The sequence below is a fragment of the Cyprinodon tularosa genome, unplaced genomic scaffold, assembly GCF_016077235.1.
Source record: "Cyprinodon tularosa strain WSP-4 unplaced genomic scaffold, ASM1607723v1 ctg8, whole genome shotgun sequence".
Taxonomy (NCBI): Eukaryota; Metazoa; Chordata; class Actinopteri; order Cyprinodontiformes; family Cyprinodontidae; genus Cyprinodon; species Cyprinodon tularosa.
Window position 1 is genome coordinate 1,847,642 of NW_024039562.1, and position 19,980 is coordinate 1,867,621.

The 19,980-nt window shown below is 37.8% G+C and overlaps 1 protein-coding gene across 1 annotated transcript in view; it reads left to right on the top strand.

Annotated features, from left to right (window-relative positions):
* The window catches only part of dnah12 (dynein, axonemal, heavy chain 12), a 42,896-nt gene that overhangs the window by 6,090 nt on the left and 16,826 nt on the right, over nucleotides 1-19,980 (top strand). The window contains exons 9-42 of the mRNA XM_038271330.1: nucleotides 7-98; nucleotides 193-371; nucleotides 467-602; nucleotides 693-818; nucleotides 897-1,028; nucleotides 2,205-2,398; nucleotides 2,481-2,724; nucleotides 2,805-2,990; nucleotides 3,089-3,289; nucleotides 3,384-3,578; nucleotides 3,653-3,774; nucleotides 3,869-4,004; nucleotides 4,095-4,241; nucleotides 6,354-6,473; nucleotides 6,705-6,861; nucleotides 6,943-7,115; nucleotides 7,456-7,608; nucleotides 7,692-7,931; nucleotides 9,412-9,657; nucleotides 9,760-9,879; nucleotides 9,971-10,080; nucleotides 10,155-10,338; nucleotides 10,910-11,050; nucleotides 11,133-11,216; nucleotides 11,348-11,536; nucleotides 11,649-11,768; nucleotides 11,906-12,094; nucleotides 12,170-12,321; nucleotides 17,347-17,485; nucleotides 17,633-17,799; nucleotides 17,907-18,162; nucleotides 18,485-18,781; nucleotides 18,929-19,107; nucleotides 19,183-19,375. Of these exons, the coding sequence (XP_038127258.1) occupies nucleotides 7-98; nucleotides 193-371; nucleotides 467-602; nucleotides 693-818; nucleotides 897-1,028; nucleotides 2,205-2,398; nucleotides 2,481-2,724; nucleotides 2,805-2,990; nucleotides 3,089-3,289; nucleotides 3,384-3,578; nucleotides 3,653-3,774; nucleotides 3,869-4,004; nucleotides 4,095-4,241; nucleotides 6,354-6,473; nucleotides 6,705-6,861; nucleotides 6,943-7,115; nucleotides 7,456-7,608; nucleotides 7,692-7,931; nucleotides 9,412-9,657; nucleotides 9,760-9,879; nucleotides 9,971-10,080; nucleotides 10,155-10,338; nucleotides 10,910-11,050; nucleotides 11,133-11,216; nucleotides 11,348-11,536; nucleotides 11,649-11,768; nucleotides 11,906-12,094; nucleotides 12,170-12,321; nucleotides 17,347-17,485; nucleotides 17,633-17,799; nucleotides 17,907-18,162; nucleotides 18,485-18,781; nucleotides 18,929-19,107; nucleotides 19,183-19,375 (5,699 nt within the window). The remainder of the gene's footprint in view (nucleotides 1-6; nucleotides 99-192; nucleotides 372-466; nucleotides 603-692; nucleotides 819-896; nucleotides 1,029-2,204; nucleotides 2,399-2,480; nucleotides 2,725-2,804; nucleotides 2,991-3,088; nucleotides 3,290-3,383; nucleotides 3,579-3,652; nucleotides 3,775-3,868; nucleotides 4,005-4,094; nucleotides 4,242-6,353; nucleotides 6,474-6,704; nucleotides 6,862-6,942; nucleotides 7,116-7,455; nucleotides 7,609-7,691; nucleotides 7,932-9,411; nucleotides 9,658-9,759; nucleotides 9,880-9,970; nucleotides 10,081-10,154; nucleotides 10,339-10,909; nucleotides 11,051-11,132; nucleotides 11,217-11,347; nucleotides 11,537-11,648; nucleotides 11,769-11,905; nucleotides 12,095-12,169; nucleotides 12,322-17,346; nucleotides 17,486-17,632; nucleotides 17,800-17,906; nucleotides 18,163-18,484; nucleotides 18,782-18,928; nucleotides 19,108-19,182; nucleotides 19,376-19,980) is intronic.

The following is a 19,980-nucleotide window of genomic DNA, read 5'->3' on the forward strand; positions in this document are numbered from 1 at the left end:
TTGAAGTTAAAAACTATGACTGGCTTGTGAACGGAACTGCGCAGACTCAGGTGGACACCTTTCTGAATGAGGAGCATTCTTTTGATGAGTATACTAAAGTAAAGATTCCCAAAGATGAACCTATTTCATTTTATGTCTGGTTAAATCATGTGTTGGTGTACCTCTTACTGTATGCTACCTTACCTATTAAAGCGAGTGGAGGAGTTTCATATGCTGTCAAAAGAGATTGCCAACCTTACATCAAAAGTCTTCTTCCCAATGGTTCATTTGGACTGTAAGGAGCTGAATCAAGGCCTATCTAATAAGGCCAAAATGTTTGCTGACATTCTTCTGAACACACTTGTCACCAAACACAGAGAGCAAAATCAGCTGTACGTCTCCTCCTAAAGCATTCTTAGTCAAACCTATCAGTCTTTTATAGAATTTCCACATTATGCATGATCTATGTTGTTTTTTTTCCCGAAAGGATCTGTTCTGAATTTGAAACCATCAACAAGAAAGCTCTAGAAGTTCCAGAAGACACAGATGCTATTGCTAACATGATAGACTACATTAATCGTATCAAGACAAAGGATGTTGCCGACCTAAAAGACAAAATTAAGGTGAATAATTGGACAGTACGTCCCAGTGGTTGTCAAATCCATAAAGGTATGTTTTCTTACGTCTGTATATGTCACATTATGCACCTGCAGGAAGCTAGCACTAGACTGTTGTACCTCTTGGATGTCTACAACTTTGAACCAGAGGATTTGGAGCTTAACTCTGCTGTTTTTCTCTGGCAAAAAAAAATACATGATGCCTTTGAGCTCAACGATGAGGTGTGTCTTCTAAACTGAAGTATTGGGAGTATTTATACACTATTTATTTTTGCATTGAACTAAAGTGTTATCTTTCAGGTCTTGCTGAGTGCAAAGCAGAAAAGAGAGGGAGAGCTGATAGCAAAACGGGAAAAATTATTGGTTGAGCTTGAAAAGTTACGAGCCATGGTAGAGCAGTTAAACTGCTCTTCCCTTGATATGATGGAGCAGGTACGGTCTCATTTCCAAATATTGTATAAACCTCAGATAGTTTCTGTTTGACTGTTGTTTACAATGTTAATGAAGAGTGAAGTATTTTCCTGTCGAGCGTGGGATCTCCCCAGCTGTAGTATCTATTGTTGGTAAAACATAACGGGTGAACTGCACAGGGTCTTCCAAGATTATTTACATTCATTAAATTTTTTTCCATTTTATTTAATGTCACACCTTAAACTTTAATGGATATATGTAAACTAGACTAGAATTCAAATAATTCACGGTTTTCAAATCATTTTCAAATTGATTTATCTATGTTGAGGTCCACAGTGACAACACAACCGCAAGTCTTTTTGGGTTTGTCCTTATAAGCGTGCATCTATAAGGAAGAATTTTCTCATTCTTTGGGTCAAATAAAGCAGCATAAGCCAGATTATACTTGCTGTAAAATGCATTTTTCAGGTCTTTCAACAGATTCTTGTAGACTTATTATTCCTAGTAAAGAAAATATCCCACGCAGCATGATGTTTAACTTGGGGAGCATTTATATTCAGGATTACGTTGAGTAAAAATGTTCCATATGCCATTTTGCATGTCTCTTGGCTGTGACTTTGATTGAAGTTCCCTTTCTTAGCCTTAGCCTGTCATTTCAGGTTAGCTGGAAGGTCTTGGTAACTTATTACTTGTGCCAAATGATGAGCTGAAAAGTGTCCCTTTTAAATTTAGACTTTCCATTTTAACCTAGCCCTGCTATAAACCTACCTACTACCTCATCCCTAAGCTGTCTTGTATTCTCTTTGGTTTTCATTATGCTAGTGGTTGCCAGCAATCTTCTCTAATTTTCATAGAAGTGCTGGATATATTATGAGAATATTACATCCAGCACTGCCAGATTGCAGTTGTTGCTTAGAAACATCTAAGAAACAACCTCTGGAAGCTTTTAATTACACTGGATGCATTTAAAAATATCAGACTTAAAGGGGCTAAATATATATTCCATATTCATTCAGACCTTTCTTTTATAATTTGAAAACCTCACTCAGCAGTTATGTTCCAGACTGTTATTCTATCTCCAATAAAGTATATGGATCAAATAAACATTTTGATCTTCAAAGCACAGATTAATGGTAATGTTTTCTTTGGAAATGGTTACACCAACAACCTAAACTTATAAATAATACTTTTCAACAGAGTTTTAAAGTGGTAAAAATGATACAGAAGCATCTCCGTAAAGCCGAGGAGGCTATTGCCCTTATTAATAAAGAAGAAACCTTCTATAAATGGGACCGAACATCTTACCCGGAAGTTGAGGTTATTAAGGAAGAAATTGATACATACCACAAGCTGTTCGGATTGATTCTTAAGTGGCAGGACGCAGAAAGCAGGTCTGATATCCATCCCTCAAATGTGTTTTTTTTTTTTTTTTTTTTACTCCCAGTGATAACCTTGTACCCTGTTTATGAGTAGGTGGATGGATGGCTCTTTCTTGGACATAAATGGGGAGACTGTGGAAACTCAAGTGGATGAATTTTATCGGGAGATCTTCAAGTTGTTGAGGTTTTTCCAGCAGAAGCAGAATAAGGCTGCACAAGAGTTGGAAAAGATGTCTGGCATAACAAGAGAAAGGTCTGCTGAGGATGATCAAGGAAAGCAGGAAAACCCAATTGTAGCTTTGTGCTCTGCTGTAGTGGAACAGATCAAGAAGTTTAAGGTATTTAAAAACTGCTGCCACAAAATGTTTATTTTTTCTTCTATGTTCAAATTTTGATTGATCTATTTTTGCTTCTACAGGAGAATGTCCCTATAGTGTCTGTGTTATGTAACCCAGGCATCAGAGCTCGTCACTGGGACCTGATGTCTAAAGTATTTGGGCATGACCTAAGCCCTAACTCTGGGACAACACTACGCAAAGTTTTAAAGCAAAATTTAGAACCTTACCTGAGTGAATTTGAGACTATCAGTGTGGTTGCTAGTAAGGTAATTACACTACCCAAGAATGTTTGGTTTATTCTACAGGTTAGCATGAAATCTTGAGTTGAATGGAGCCCAATCTAATAAACCATGTTTTATTGTAGGAGTTTTCTCTGGAGAAGGCCATGCAAACCATGATGCAAGCCTGGGACAGTGTTTTCCTCAACCATATACCTTACAAGGAAACTGGGACTTCCATTTTGACTGCATTGGATGATGTTCAGACAATGTTAGATGACCAGATTGTAAAGACTCAAACAATGAGGGGCTCCCCTTTCGTCAAACCATTTGAGAATCAAATGAAGGTAAGCTTAGAGAGACAATTTTTCCTAATAAATAAACACAAATTTGATTAAGATCCATATGGAGCTTTTTCTATGCTTTGTTCTTTTCTTTCAGCAATGGGAGGAGCGCCTGCTTCAGATTCAGGTTATCATAGATGAGTGGCTGAAGGTACAGGCCCAGTGGCTTCACCTGGCACCCATCTTCTCATCTCAGGACATCATGAGGCAGATTCCAGAAGAAGGAAAACTTTTCCAGACCGTAGACAGAAATTATAAAGAGATCATGAAGCACTGTGTTAAAAACCCAAAGGTAGAAATAAATTGAATTTAAAACCTTTTATTACTAACAACAGATCTGTCAGCTACCTTATTACCTCATCATAGATTCTGCCTGCCACTTCACTGCCTGGTTTGCTTGAAAAGCTGCAAAATTCCAACAACCTCCTCGATGTCATTATGAAAGGCTTGAATGCTTACCTGGAGAAGAAACGGCTCTTTTTTCCACGGTACAAGAGAAAAAAACCTTTTGCCAAACCTTTTGAACTAGTTTGGTTTATAACATTATATGTTAGTCTTTTTTTGCTGCTGATCTGTCTGTAGGTTCTTCTTTCTATCTAATGATGAAATGCTCGAGATTCTCTCTGAAACCAAAGATCCACTACTCGTTCAGCCTCATCTGAAAAAGTGCTTTGAGGGAATTTCCAAATTAGACTTCTTGCCCAATCTGGATATTCAGGTAAGGCAGGCATATTCACAAAATGTATAATATAACGTGATGGATAAGCTTTTAAAGCTTTGGCATACTGTTTTTTTGCTCATCGCACAGGCCATGTACAGCAGCGAAGGTGAGCGTGTTGAGTTAATCCAGCACATCTCAACGTCTGATGCCAAAGGAGCTGTAGAGAAGTGGCTAATACAGGTGGAGGATGTAATGCTTCGCAGTGTCAGAGACGTGATAGCCCGATCAAGATTGGTAAGATCCCAGTTACATAGTGTTTAGTTATTTGATTTGAAGGCAGATCTTCTCTGCACTATAAACTATAAAATATTTTCACAATTCTCCTTAAAAGAAGTGTGAACCAAGGCTAAATATTAAACAAGAAGAATACTCACAATTATACAAAGTCAAATGTATAATATACCTCCCATTAATGTTTGAATAAATGTCTCTCAGTTGAAAGGACACAGCACACAATTTGTGAAAGAGATGCAAGACTTAAAATTGAAGCTCTTATTTGAATGTCAGTGTAAGGTTAACTGATCTCCAAAGACTTCTTGGACGCCCTATTTAGTTAATATCATATTTCATATTTAATGATATAATGTACTCACATTTGGTATATCCATAATAGCCTGTTAGATAAATCTTTTTAGAATATTAAACCTTAATTAATACTATGTGAAATTTTATTAGTATCTTTGATCACAAAAAGTGGTGGGGCAATGCAGTGAAGAAAGAGATACTGTGAAATGTAGGTTAATCATAAACATTATTATTTGCAGTATTAAACAAATGAACAACAATTACATGTTTACCTAATAATTAAATTCAGCCAATCCTGTGGAGTCTGATTGTTTGAATATTTTCTTTGGCTTACATGCTTTTTGTATGTATTCTTCTTTAAAGTCGTAGGGAAATCATATTTAAATGTCAAATCCTTCTGGCTTAAACGTGTATATAAATGTACTCTTTATCAGACCCACAATTTAGAAAATTTCTGTTTTAAAAAAATATCCTTAAAATCTGTGTTGTTTTTTTTCCCTTTATCTTATGCAGGCCAGTTAGTTATACATCAGCTTGTACACCTAAATTTGGCCAATCATTGATCAACGGTCATCTGTCAATCAAATTTTTTCGGTCATAGCATCTTGATTCGTATGTCGCACCTAATATACGAAACAGATGAAATAAGAAATAAGAATCATTTACTTTACCATTGAGTTACGTCCCAGTGTTCATGGGGATGGACGTCTGTGTCGGCTGTAAGACTTCTACACCTAACAAAACTTCTGCCGCCCTGATGTCCTCTTCAACAACAACTTTGTCCCCGCTTTCCTCCTCTAAATAAAAAGCGTATGATGAAGGAGACACATACACGACCTCCAACTAAAAACTCTTCTCCTTGCATGTTTCCACTGTCCATAGCGTTCCTTGACAGTGGAAACATTACCAATTTAGTGCTACTTGGTCCCAATGTAATTTCCCATTGGGAACCTACTAGCACTAAGTTGCTAACTAGTTAGCAAGATGCTTCCGATACACCGGCCACAACCAAACTTCCTTCTGACCCTTCCGCCACAACAACCCCGCCCTCTTGATAAACGACCAATCGCATTCATTTTATTCACTCCTGTAAATTTGTGCACCACTCGGGAAAATTTGGAAATGCAACGGTTTGAACAGCCATTTCCCTACGATTTTAACATCCCTCTGTTTATTTTTTAAATTGTTATAACATTTAAATATTAATATTGTGGTTAAAATCTTATGATGCTGTTTTAGCCATCAACCTCTAGGTTTTGCTAAATGCTCTAATTTGAAATTGATCATGTTTAGATGAGAAATTAACACAGTAACAACTGTCAAACATGGCAGTGATATGATCATGCTGAGGGCCCATTCCCTGCCAGTGGTAATGGGGCAACACACAAAGTGGGTGGCATAATAAAATAGCATGATAACCTCTAAGTTTATTCAAATCAACAAAAAATCATCAGCTAAATTGTTAAACGTTTGTCTCAAACTTTAATAAAGTTTACTATCTCAGCTAAAAACAGTCTTTGGTCAGAATTATGCCAATACCTTGTTTATGGCCCCAAAAAATAAGTGTTTATGTAAATTTTTTTCTTCTGAAGAAGGTCTGTAGAAGAAAATAAGAAGAAAATCACACATGTGCGAAAAAAGGCCTAAAAGAAAACACAATTAAGTTATTTGTTGCATAAAGACTCATGCGGGGGGAAAAAATGCACCATTTAATTCTCAAAACTGACGTCAATGCTGATGAGGAGTGTAAGTTAACTGTTCACATATGATACCATGACCCTTGTGGTAAATAACAACCTTTCCCTGTTGTTAAATGGACAGGCTTATGGCGAGACTTCACGGAACCAGTGGGTCACAGAGTGGCCTGGACAGGTCGTTATTTGCACCTCTCAGATTTTTTGGACTTTGGAGGTTCATGAGGCCATCAGAGCAGGGCCGGATGTGAGTCTCTTCTGAGTTTTATTCTGCTTGATTACTATTTTTCTTTTTTCAAAATAATTCTAAGAATTCCTAAATCCAACGGATCATTTTCAAAACTGATGAAAAAAGATTATTCATTATATAAGAAATAATAAAAAAAAGAAAGGATGCAAAATTAATTTGAAATTCAATCTCATTCACTCTATAGAAAATATTTAAAATAATGTAACTGTATTGGGGTTTTCTCTGTAGGGTATAAAAAACTATTATCATCAGCTGAAAAATCAACTAGAAGACATCATAAAACTTGTGAGAGGAAAACTTGCCAAGCAAACCCGGATCACTTTGGGAGCTCTGGTCACGATTGATGTCCATGCCCGGGATGTTGTCATGGAGCTTATTGAGAAAGGTACATGTGATTGAAATAATTTGAATAAATAAAACATCCCCAGTACAGTTCAAAGAAACTTACAGTTGTTGTCTGTTTAAGGTGTATCACATGAAACTGACTTTCAGTGGCTAGCTCAGCTTCGCTACTACTGGAGCAACGACAACGTTCGCGTTCGCATTATCAACTGTGATGTTAAATACGCCTACGAATACCTGGGGAACTCTCCACGTCTGGTCATCACTCCTCTGACTGACAGATGCTACAGAACTCTGGTAACCCAAAAAAGGCTTATAAATGTGTTTTAAAGTTAACTTAAAGGTATAGTGGAGGATGTTTTTTTTCCGGGTGGATCATCAAAATAATTGGTCCTCTTAATTTTCAATCGTTCTGGTGATATGTTTACGTAAGGCTGTCCTACGTGCTCATTCCATGCTTTTAATAGGCATTAGCTCTAGGGATTGGGTACATCAGTATGAGCATTGTTTTTAAAAGTGGAGAGGGCAGGTCTTTTCTAAAATTCAGAAAATAGTTCATCATATTTTTAGATATAAATATTGATTTTTTTATTTCACTGAGAAATGCACAAAACAGATTCCACCCCCTCTGAAACAGATTGGAGCTTTCTTCCTGAACCTGGGTGGGGCACCTGAGGGTCCGGCTGGGACAGGAAAGACTGAAACCACCAAGGATTTAGCCAAAGCACTCGCTGTGCAGTGCGTGGTCTTTAACTGTTCAGATGGACTGGATTATCTCTCCATGGGAAAAGTACTCTTCTCTAGCAATTGTATGTTTATTGTCATACGTGTCAACAGACTAATTTAAATGTTTGTTTTCAATCCAATGTGTAGTTTTTTAAAGGTCTAGCTTCATCTGGAGCTTGGGCATGCTTTGATGAGTTCAACCGTATTGAGCTGGAGGTGCTGTCTGTAGTGGCCCAGCAGGTTCTGTGCATCCAGAGGGCCATAGAACAGAAACTTGAGTACTTTGAGTTTGAAGGAACTAAACTCAGGCTAAATCCCAACTGCTTTGTTTCCATAACTATGAACCCTGGCTATGCAGGACGCTCAGAACTTCCAGACAACCTCAAGGTATTGTTCCTTTCATTTTTCCATTTAGTATTTCATTAAAATCACATACTGTAATGTACCTAATCAAGTCCCAGATAGCCAAATATGAGTGTATCAATGCTGAAACATAGTTACCGGTAAACAGAAATATTAAATACATCTGGAGCCTGAAATCTAAATTATACAAAAATTGGTTGGTGACTTGCACAGTGAATCAACATTACATTTTCAACCATAACTAATACTATATAAATATTGTTTCAAGTTTCTTTCTGTTAAAAAGTAGTTTTCCTCTCAACTGTCTCTAGAAGCATGCTTGGTTTGCCGGATTGCTTTCAAGTCAATGAGTCGATGCAATCAGCTGGTTTTCCTTAGATGGAAAACGTTGAACAAATCTGAGTGTGTGATCTGGCTGAATTGTCTCTGTAAAGTGCTTTGCGATGACATGTTGGGAATTGAATGGGTCAAGACAGCCCGGATGTAGTTGTCTGGTTGAGACATACCACTCGTGTAAATTGGGGGACGTTCCACACCTTCTAGTAATGTGGGGACAAAACATTATGTACTGTACAAATGCTAGATAATGATATTGACAGACAAATAAGAATATCTGAAAATCACAGCTCACTGTCCTCAACATATGGTGATTAATTTCAAACCCCAGCCCAATCATAATATGCTATCACTCAAAACTCAAAGAGGAGAGGGGTTTTGACAAACAGCATACATTGAATCAACATTGATTAAAATGTTGCTGTTTCAATCATTACGATTTGACCAATGCCCCTGGCCCACTTCCAGATGTTTGATCGAGTTGAAATTTTGCATGTGAAGTTGTTTAAATCTCTATAGATTAAATTGCAAATTACAGCTCTGAACTAATTGTGGGTTCTGATTTACTGGTGTTTAAACCGAGTCAAGTCTGAGTTTTTGCATTTGAGAGGACGCACACAATGGGAGACGTTTGATCAAGTAACTTATAGTGATAATGTCCCATAATATGACCTTTTAAAAGATTTTGCAAGGTCATATAACGGGCATCATCACCATAAGTTACTTTATGTTCATCAAAAGTCTCCCGTGGTGTGAGTCCTTTCCATTAGAAAAACCGGATCACTGCTCGACACTCAACAGGCTCCATTTTAGACTTTACTCAGTTCAAACACCTGTAAGTCAGAAACCACAAATAGTTCAGACCTGTAATTTGCTATTTAATCTATAGAGACTTAAATAACTTCACATGCAAAATTTTAGCTAGATCAAACATCTGGTAGTGTGGCAGGGGCATTACTTATTGAATGCCCCATGTAATTAGCTAGAATTGTTTGATTGCCTGATGGTTGATCAATCATCAATCTTTGATCTCAAACAAAAATCTACCTTTTGACTATAATTCAGCATTGAACTGTGAGATTGGTCTATCTTGGGTTAATGACACGTAAGCATGTTTCAACAATACAAGGATAAGATAAACAATACCTGTCCTTTTTCCTCCTTGCAGGTGTTGTTCCGAACTGTGGCTATGATGGTCCCAAACTACGCCCTGATAGCAGAGATCTCTCTATATTCATATGGTTTCCTGAATGCCAAACCACTGTCAGTAAAGATTGTGATGACCTACAGGCTTTGTTCAGAGCAGCTCTCCTCCCAGTTTCACTATGATTACGGCATGAGGGCTGTTAAAGCAGTGCTTGTGGCTGCAGGAAACCTTAAACTCAAGTATCCCAATGAGAATGAGGACATTCTGGTAATTATTGTTTATAGTTTAAGCCTTTAATGTTAGCTGGTTTATAAGTCTTAATTAATTCATTAACATTTACATTTGTCTGCCTCATGTTGTAACATTCAGCTACTGAGATCCATAAAGGATGTTAATGAGCCCAAGTTTCTGTCCCACGATATTCCTTTGTTTAATGGAATAACCAGCGATCTTTTCCCGGGCATCTCCCTTCCTGAAGCGGACTATAAGGTCTGATATGTTACTATTTTTACTCAATATAATATCTTTTAATTCTAAATGAATATTTTTCAAATATTTCAAATGCTGTCTTTTTTACCAGCTGTTCTTAGAGACTGCTAAAGAGTGCTGTAAAAGTCATAACTTGCAACCAACAGAAGTCTTCTTACAAAAGATGATCCAGACATACGAGATGATGATAGTTAGACATGGGTATGTCATTTTTACATTTTGATGTGTTATATTGGGGATGGAAGACGATTTCACATGAAAGAAGTATTTTCCAGGTTTATGTTGGTGGGAGAGCCCTTTGCTGGTAAGACAAAGGTGCTGCATGTTTTAGCTGACACTCTGAGTCTAATGAATGAGAAAGGATATGGAGAGGAGGAGAAAGTCATCTTCAGGACATTAAACCCAAAGTCAGGCACTATGGGACAGCTCTTTGGACAGTTTGACCTGGTTTCGCATGAGGTAAGGCTGAATAATCTGAATGACTCATGAAAGCATGATCTGTTAATTCAAATTGTTAATATTTTGTGTTTTCTAAGGTATCCATACAATGTATCATGTTCTAAGTAGGAGAGTGCAGTGGGTAGATGTAGCCAGAGTAAACTTTTCTATTCTATTCAAAATTGTATGAGTGGCAAATAAATATGTATGACTAGGATTCAGATTCACCTTAAAGCCAGACATCAATCAATAACATGCATCAAACTGATCTTTATCCAGTTTTATCTATTTTGAAGTGAAAAGTCAGATCCAGATTCAGAAAATTTCAGTCTCTAAACATGTTAAGTGGATAGAGACATTAAACATGATTTGGAGTTGTAACTGCATTTTAAGGTTTTTCAAAAACCCAAATTTATTTATCCTCCTCCTTTACATTACATTTTCTGGCTATTTTGGTTGGTATGGAAACCTTAATCAGTTGCATTAAAACACATTTAAGTTTGTGGCTGTAGCGTAGAAAATAGGAAAATTTTACTTTTCAAAGTAACTGTACAATAATCTGCTGCCCATTCTGGTTTTTTTTTTTTATCAGTGGACAGATGGGATTGTGGCTAACACTTTTCGGGAGTTTGCTTTGGCTAGCACTCCAGAGCGCCACTGGGTGGTGTTTGACGGCCCAATAGATACACTGTGGATTGAGAGCATGAACACTGTGCTGGACGACAATAAAAAGGTACATATTTTAAAAAGAAATAATAGACATGCTTAAAGGGTTTTCATATCATGAGTATTTTTCCTCTAATTCTGATTGACAGCTGTGCCTGATGAGTGGTGAGATAATTCAGATGTCCAGTCAGATGAGTCTGATTTTTGAAGCAATGGATTTATCGCAAGCTTCTGTAAGTTAGAAATGTGCAGTTAATTTATTGGTATAGAGCTACTGTCATTAATTCCTAACTTATTTTGTCGCCCACTTAACTTTATGTCGACTTATTTAGCACCTTCTTAAAGCCATTTTTTGTATCTACAGCCTGCCACAGTCAGCCGATGTGGTATGATCTATATGGAGCCATCTCAGCTAGGCTGGAAGCCTTTAGTAATTTCCTGGATGAACACTCTTCCTGATGCTCTGCAGACCCTGGAATACCATTCCCTGCTGCTGGAGCTTTTCCACTGGCTCCTTCCGCCTTCCATCAATATGCTACGCAAGCACTGCAGGGTAAACTAGGCTCCCTGCATTGATTTCTTAATGCAAAACTTTTCTATTACCTACATGTTCCTCTGGATTTTATGAAAAATGTATAGATGTGATCATCTAGACCTTTTCACAGGAGGTTGTTTCCACCAGCAACAGTAATACTGTGGTTTCCCTGTGTCGACTGTTTGAGATGCTTCTCACTGAGCCAGTGAAGATGAATCCAGGGGATAAAAACATCCATATCTGGATCATGGTATAATTAATCTATCAAGCTGATCTCACTTACCTTTGATATTAACCAAACATAAACAAGACACCTACTTTTTGTTAGTTTTAATCAGGTAAATTAAGCTGCTGCGTTTTTTCTTCATCTGTTCTTTTTGCTTGCAGGCAGCTTTTGCTTTCTCCTTGGTTTGGTCTGTGGGGGGTGCTTGTGATGCAGACAGCAGGGAGAGGTTCAGTGAGTTCCTCAAGGCAACACTTTCTGGAGAAACAAAGGAATGTCCAATCCCTGAAAAACTTGGGAAATGGGAGTGTCTAATGGGTGATAAAGGCCTGGTGTATGACTACTTCTATGAGGTATTCTGCTTTTATATTAAGATATTTTCTTGATTAGTGTCAAGTTGATAAATTATTATGTAAACTCTTTCGCAGTTTAAAGGAAGAGGCAAATGGGTACACTGGAACGAGGTTATTAAAAACATTAACCTTGGAGATAAAAACACAAAGGTGCAGGAGATCATTGTTCCCACCATAGACACTGCTCGCTACACTTACATAATGGACCTCTGCATCAAACATGGCATGTCAGTAATCTTATATTTTACTTTATCTACTTTTACTGATATCTTCTACAAATGTGCTTTTTATGTATAGTGCTTTCCAGGAATTTACATACACCTATCATGGGCATGAATATTTAAAGGTGATTGAATAAGCAACTTAAAAACAAGAATAAAATGCATTAGTTGTACCTCATTGTTTATTTTCTGTAATCCATACAGCATCTAAATGATAAATATAAATTTAAGTATATATAAACAAACTAATAATCAATATAATTCTGTTTGAACATTTTGGTTACTCTAATTATTATAAATTTTATTTTTCAAACTAGTTTTTTCCGTTTGACAATATTGGAAGAGATCATTTAAACTTACAATAATAAACTTGGACATGACCTTAGATTCAAAGGTATGGCAAAATGTGATGCAATGCAATTCCAGAAGCCTAATGCAAGCTTGCTTTACCAATTCTAAACCCAGGTAGATTCATGTTTTGCCAAATAGCTTAACCTGGCTATAAATATTTTGTCAAGTAGACATTTGGCTTTTCCATATAGAACTCCGTTACTCTCATTTAAACTTAAAGGTGTTTTTTCAGTTCTGCAGCCCATGCTGGCATTGAATTCATCTACTATGAATAGTGATGCACAGATCAATACCAGTATCGGGCGGGGCCCCGATCTAGCACTAAAATGGTGGTATCTGTATCGGCGAGTTCCAACAAATAGGGCACCGATGCCATTTTCAGAGCAATAAGTTTATTCAACTTTTGTGACCAATTCCAGGTAGGCAATAAAAAGTTCTACTGGATTCACTTTGTATTAGTCTTTTTCCTGCTTCACAAAGGTAGGCAGCAGCTTGACAAAGCCATGATGGCAATTATTTTACACCCAAGTAGTATGCAGTTCTTCATATATACACACACACACATCAATTTCAAACATATGGTATCGGTATCGGCCAATAATGCACAGCCAGGTATCGGGTATTGGCAGGGGCGCAGATAGGTTTTTGAAACTGTGGGGGACAGTTACTATAGGGCTTGGTCATCGTGACGTAAGCACTTCGCGTCGCCGCCATGTTGAATGCGTCTTTTACCGCAGCTCAGACTACTGCCTATGACTACCGCGTACTGTGCTCCCTCTCAGCCGTGTTTTAATTTGATTAATTTCACCTTAACTTGATTTCAACCATGGTAAACCGTTGCTGTGTTGTGGGCTGTAACAGCTCAACACATGATCGCCATGGAAACATAGAAAATGGGTTAACTTTCCACCGCTTTCCTGAATGGACGCGTAACCATGGAGACCAAGCGTCAGAGATAAAGAGTCGTCGGCTAGCTTGGATCGCGGCTGTAAGACGACCGAACATAACTTTCCACAGTATTCCGATGTCAATGAGAGTGTGTTCCCTGCATTTTCATTCTGGTAAGTTAAAGATACACGGTTTTATTTTATAGCCTACTTTGTTTCTTTCCTTCAAAGTTGGGATCTTTTACGGGAAAATAATAAAAACGGCAGCGGGAAAATGCTCAAATACGCCAGAAACCCGGAGGGTTGGCAGTTAACGTTACTAACTACATCTTTGAAACACATAGCAGCTAGTTAAAAGTACATTACATGCGTGAGTGGTTGATAGCATTAGCGGTTAGCAGTTGCTAAACTAGCAGGTTCCAGAGCCCCTCTGATCACAGCTTACCTTTGTACGAATTACTCTGTTCCCACTGTTTGCTGGCTTTATGATCTGCAGCTCCTGAACCCATCTATTCATGAACTGCACATGAGACTCCAAGGACTTGTAGCTTCGGAACTGTTTTGAAGTATAGGCGCTCACTCATTGGTGCTCCACTCATTGTTTGGAACTTTATATGGATCCAAATTATTAATAATGCTGATTTTGTCACCATACCGGTCCCTGGCTTCTCTATTTAATGTGTCCCGGTAAATTCCAGATCCTTTTCGGGATTTTAACATCTTTTTTCTCTCTACTTCTGTCTCTTCTTTCAACAACAACGTGTCAGAGCTATGCTTACGTTTGCGTAGCAGTCAGTATGGCTGCGACGTCCCACAATGCAACGTGGATCCCGAGCCCTATTACTGGCTATTACTCAGCTATGATAACCCATCAATCTTAATTGCCCATCATTGCAAGAAAATAACATGTATTGGTACCAAGTACTCACCAAACATGCCACATGACGTGTGAAAAAAAAAAGGTTTTATTTAAACATGGACTGACTTTAAGTGCAGGCTGTAAACACACAGAAACACGAACAGCAAAGCCTACATATATACAAAAACAAATTTGTAAATAAGTACTTTACATGGCTTTTCAATAAATGGCCTCAAATGAAGAAAGTTGTGTGTCTACTTTGTCAAGGACTCTGTAGAACTCCACTCTGTGGTACTCCACAGCAGATTCTGGCCTGTGTGCAGGTGCTGGCCCAGAATATCTCTTTGGGGGCCTATGTGTTCGAGGTAGAGCAATGGGCTCTAGAGACAGCTTCTCAGCCATATCCACTGCTTCCTTAAAGACTGCCTCAAAGTGGGCTGGCTATCTTTTGTCCCGTAATCTCTCTTGGACAACTGAGACTGCAGAGACCATGCCCTCCAATGTCTGGGTGCTTTTTTGGAGCGACGTATTCAGCACTTCCAGTTCGCTCATTACATCTAAGGCCAGTGAGCCCCAGTAGCCCCAATTTCAGTAAAATCTCAGGCTTTTAAATGTTGTAAAATCACCCATAAGTTTTAGGTGTTTTAGTCCTTTATAATTAAATTTATACATTCAAAAAACATAAGGAATTTATTATCAACGTCTCACTCTACTTTACAGCTTTGTATTAACATTGCTTTAATGTGTGTTATTGTGTACAGCTGGGGATGTTAAGGGCCATGTTAATTATAGATTAAATAATTTACTGTTCTGTAGTTTAAGCAATTGTCATATTTGTAACATCACTAGTCTTTCCTGTGACATGCACCTTTTATTTATTTATATATACACACACACACACACACACACATATATATATATATATATATATATATATATATATATATATATATATATATATATATATATATATATATATATATATATATATATATATATATATATATATGAGAGTTATTTTTTCCTCCGAGTTACAGTGACATAGACAAACTTGAAGATACATGACATCCTCAAATTTCTATTCTATTAAAATTTCTGTATCTGTATAATGGGTCTGTTCTATATGTTGTCTTCTCAATTCAGAGGGCCCCATGCCTGTCTTTGCCTAGGGCCCCAAATTTTCTAAATCCGCCCCTGTGTAGTGGAATTTGTCTAGCTTTGAAGTTCGTTTTTCTCATGATTCAACCTGTAACAACCTAAACCATTTGGCTTGGCATAAATACGGATTCAAGTAGCCTACTGTAGCCTACACATTTCTGAAAGACCCCCAACAACTCCAGAAAAAGTCGGAACAGTCGATTTAATTATAAATAAATAAATGCCAGTCGATTCCCCCTGCCTCCCGCCTTATGACATTGGCACCTCTCTTCACGCTATTCTCACTGACCGTCTCTACTCTTTTTTCCACGGCGACATCGAACAGACAACCAAAAAAATGCAAGGTGATGATACCGCAATGAACAGTTTACTTACAGTTGGTGCTTTTCGAAAAAAGGATGCAATTGTTTTCTGTTTTTTCGGTTTGGCTGGCCTCATGTTGATGTCCGGACTCCGGAATTGGGAACTGTCCCGCCACTACTGTCTGTCTGAGTAACCATGGAAACCAGGCTCGAGACGTAAACGCCAGAGACAGGATAACTTTTAGATTAGAATCTCTACGACGCAGGCAGTCTGCAGTTAAACAAAACGATTGCCTGTCTATGATCTGACTGTTTTATGTTGTTGTTGCAAAGCAGTAAATTAGAAAAAGCTTTTTGATTTTCTGTGAGTTTCGCCGTATGTTTTTTTTTTTTTTTTTTTATAAAAGTGGGGGGGACGGATTGAGGGTCATTCGAATCTGTGTACGTCAGAACACCCCTGACGTACACGCTATCTGCGCCCTTGGGTATTGGGTATCAGTATCGGGGCCCAAAAAAATGGCATCACCGCAACACTATCTATGAATAGCAAAACTAGTGACCCAGTTTATTCCAGTGAATTTTCAGCTTACGCCTTGATGGTTACACGGGTGTTACTAATGGTTGTAACCAATTTCCATATAGGCCAATAGGCCCTCACCTCTTTCCTTTTAAATTTTTTTTTTTAAATATTTTTAAAAGTTTGCGTTACAAAAAATAAATAAAAACAAAGAAGGTGTAAATTAGGATTGTGATCCAGATTACCATCAAAGTTTTATGGGCTCCATGTTGGCAAACAGAATAACAAACCAATGCTACTAAAAACCTCCTTGATATACATCCTTGGAATATAATAAGGGTATGAAAAAAAAAACATATTATCCCATTCAAATAAATATGTGGATGTAAACAGGATGAGTAGGTCTATATCTTTACAAACTTAAGTTGGCTATTGTTACACTTTCCAGGGTTCTGACTCCCCCTGGTAGTGGTAGGGGCTCCAACTTTGAAAAGCCCTGTATTCTAAAAATCTAAAATCTAAAAAAAAAAGAACTAATGCTACAAAAAACGTTACCTCCTTGGAGAGGCTATTTAAAAAAAGTAGATTGTAAAATTCTGATTATAATTATGCCGGAACCTTGCACATTGCTTGTTTGTGACTGACTAAAGGACATTTAGCCATGTACTATACAGGTGAAGCTTTATACATAACTTTAAACTTTATTGGATTGGAGAAAGTTAATATTCCATGCTAAACTTTGCACCTAATTCTGGTTTTAACAACCCACTGAATTCTTATTTTTTACAATCCCTCAAGACTGGAAAAGGAAGGAGTACAATGCATAATTAGGACTATAAAGCCCTATAACATTCATTCAAATGATGAGTGTGGTTAAACTGGAGACTAGCATTTTGTATTATTGTAAGTTACTGTAGTTAACATGCTTTTATTTAAATACACAATTGATCTCAACAGTCCCCCTCTGTTTGTCGGCCCTACTGGAACCGGGAAGTCTGTATATGTAAAGGAGAAGCTGATGAACAATCTGGAGAAAGACAGCTTTCTGCCATTTTTTATTAACTTTTCAGCCCGGACAAGTGCCAACCAAACCCAGGTTTGTTTTAATTTGGTAATGTGAGAGTTAAGGATGTTTATAGTTTATTAATTGTTTAAATCTGTCCTATAAATACAATGTTTTTTTTATAAAGTAAAGTACCTCTCAGCATTCTAAAATTTACTGTACCTTTGTTGAATCTCACAGAATATAATCATGTCAAGATTAGATAAAAGAAGGAAAGGGGTGTTTGGTCCTCCTTTGGGAAAAAAGTGTGTCATATTTGTAGATGACATGAGCATGCCTGCCCTGGAACAGTTTGGGGCCCAGCCCCCTGTGGAGCTTCTGAGGCAGTTCATGGACCACGGAAACTGGTAAACACCCGGCTGTTAGAGGCAACTCTAAACATTCAACAGAGAGACATGTGATTAATAATTTCTTCTGAAAAATGAGTTGGATGTCCCCATTAATGTTCTTTCAGGTATGACATTAAGGATACATCCAAGATTACTCTTGTTGACCTCCAGCTCATCTGTGCAATGGGGCCACCTGGTGGCGGAAGGAACGCAGTGACCTCTCGGTTTCTTCGGCATTTCAACATTTTTAGCATAAACCCCTTCAGCGATGACACCATGGTCCACATTTTCTCCAACATCATGGCTTTCTATCTGAAAAACAATGCATTCCCTACTGAATGTTATACTGCTGGCAAAAATATAGTAAAAGCAACAATGGAAGTGAGTGCCCCCTATGATGTAGAAATATCCTGAAGTAATATTAGCACAAGGCTGGGTAATTACATCAATTAGTAAAAGATTATACATTTTCAGGCCATTAGAAAGCATTCTTCCCCTTAAACTTTTGTGTCTCAATATATCCCTAAATGGACTAAATAAAATCCCATTGGACTATCTGGAACTACCTTTGCTTTTTTACAAACAAAAAGGTTCAAGGGGACTGAATAGTTTTGTAAGCCACTCTGTTTTCCTTTTATCTTTAGTAGGCCCCCCTGCATCTTTTTTCAGGTGTCTAACTCTTTTTTGTTTGTTTTATTCAAAGGTATATAAGAAAGCAATGAAAAACCTTCTTCCAACTCCATCCAAATCTCATTACACTTTCAATCTACGAGATTTCTCTCGCGTCATTCAAGGCTGCCTGCTGCTCAGGAAGGAGTCTCTGCAAAACAAGCATACTATGATACGCCTGTTTGTCCATGAGGTCTTCCGTGTATTCTACGACCGTCTTGTGGATGACAAAGACAGAACATGGCTCTTCAGGCTGATGACCAGCATCCTCAAAGATCACTTCAAAGAGTCCTTTGACCAGGTCTTCGATCATCTGAAACAAGGCAGCAAAGTATGTTAGACTTTAGATGTATTTAATATGTTTTATAGACATACTAGACTCAATTGTAATTGAACAAAATAAGATTTTTTGGTTTTTATATTCACGATTTAAACAAAGAGAAGCAATGAAATATAACGGATCGCTCTCCCTTTGTAGCTGGAAGAGGATGACATGCAAAACCTTCTGTTTGGTGACTACATGAACCCTCAGCTGGAGGATGATGAGCGCTTGTATGCTGAGGTGCCATCAATAGAAACCTTTGGTGAGGTTGTGGAAGCGTGTCTCAAAGAATACAATGAGATGCACAAGAATCACATGAACCTCGTCATCTTTCGGTAAACATCTCTTTTTTCCCCCCAAGCATTTAAAATGTGAATTAGTCACCTGAGAGAAGCCTCTGCCTTGTGTAGTTATGTACTGGAGCACTTGTCACGTATAAGCCGTGTGCTGAAGCAGCCCGGAGGCAATGCTCTGCTTGTGGGAGTTGGAGGCAGCGGCCGCCAGTCCATCACCTGCCTGGCCACATCAATGGCACATATGACCCTGGTTCAACCTGAGATCACTGAGAGTTATGGCATGACAGAGTGGAGGGACGACCTCAAGGTTTGGGTCTTTGCTTGAAACATATTTCTCTCTCATACTATATAATAAAGTTTAATAGTACTGGTAAAAAATTGCTTATTTTACTAAATAAACAAGAAAAGTGCAGTTTGCATTTAAATTCATCCCCTTTTCATGGTAGTCTTTTATGTTTTCTCTCCCTCCATGGGAGGTAAACGTCTGCACTCGAATTGTCTTCGGCAGCCTTTGCCAGGGATGCTGGTTTTTTTTAGACCTACATGTCTTTCTTTTTGTTCTGGCCATCTTCGGTTCAGTTTTGATTTTATCTGACCAGAACATCTTTCCTCTGCATTGATTTGTTTGTTTCAAGGAAAAGAGGATCTGTCATAGCTTACATAAAGTGCTTTCTGCTTAGTCCTGCAACTAATGTTGTTTAGCAAAAGATACTTAATAGGAGATATATTTTTTAATGGAATTTGAACCAGATGAGCTAAAACTATGTCTCTTGATGAACTTTGTAGCAGACATGGGATGTTTTTTTTTATCTTAAATGCAAAAGGCCTGCTTTTTGTTCAGTTTTGTCTAAATCATAACTCTGAATGGGATGTTCTTTAAGAAAATTGCATGTTTTTAGGTCTGTATTCTCT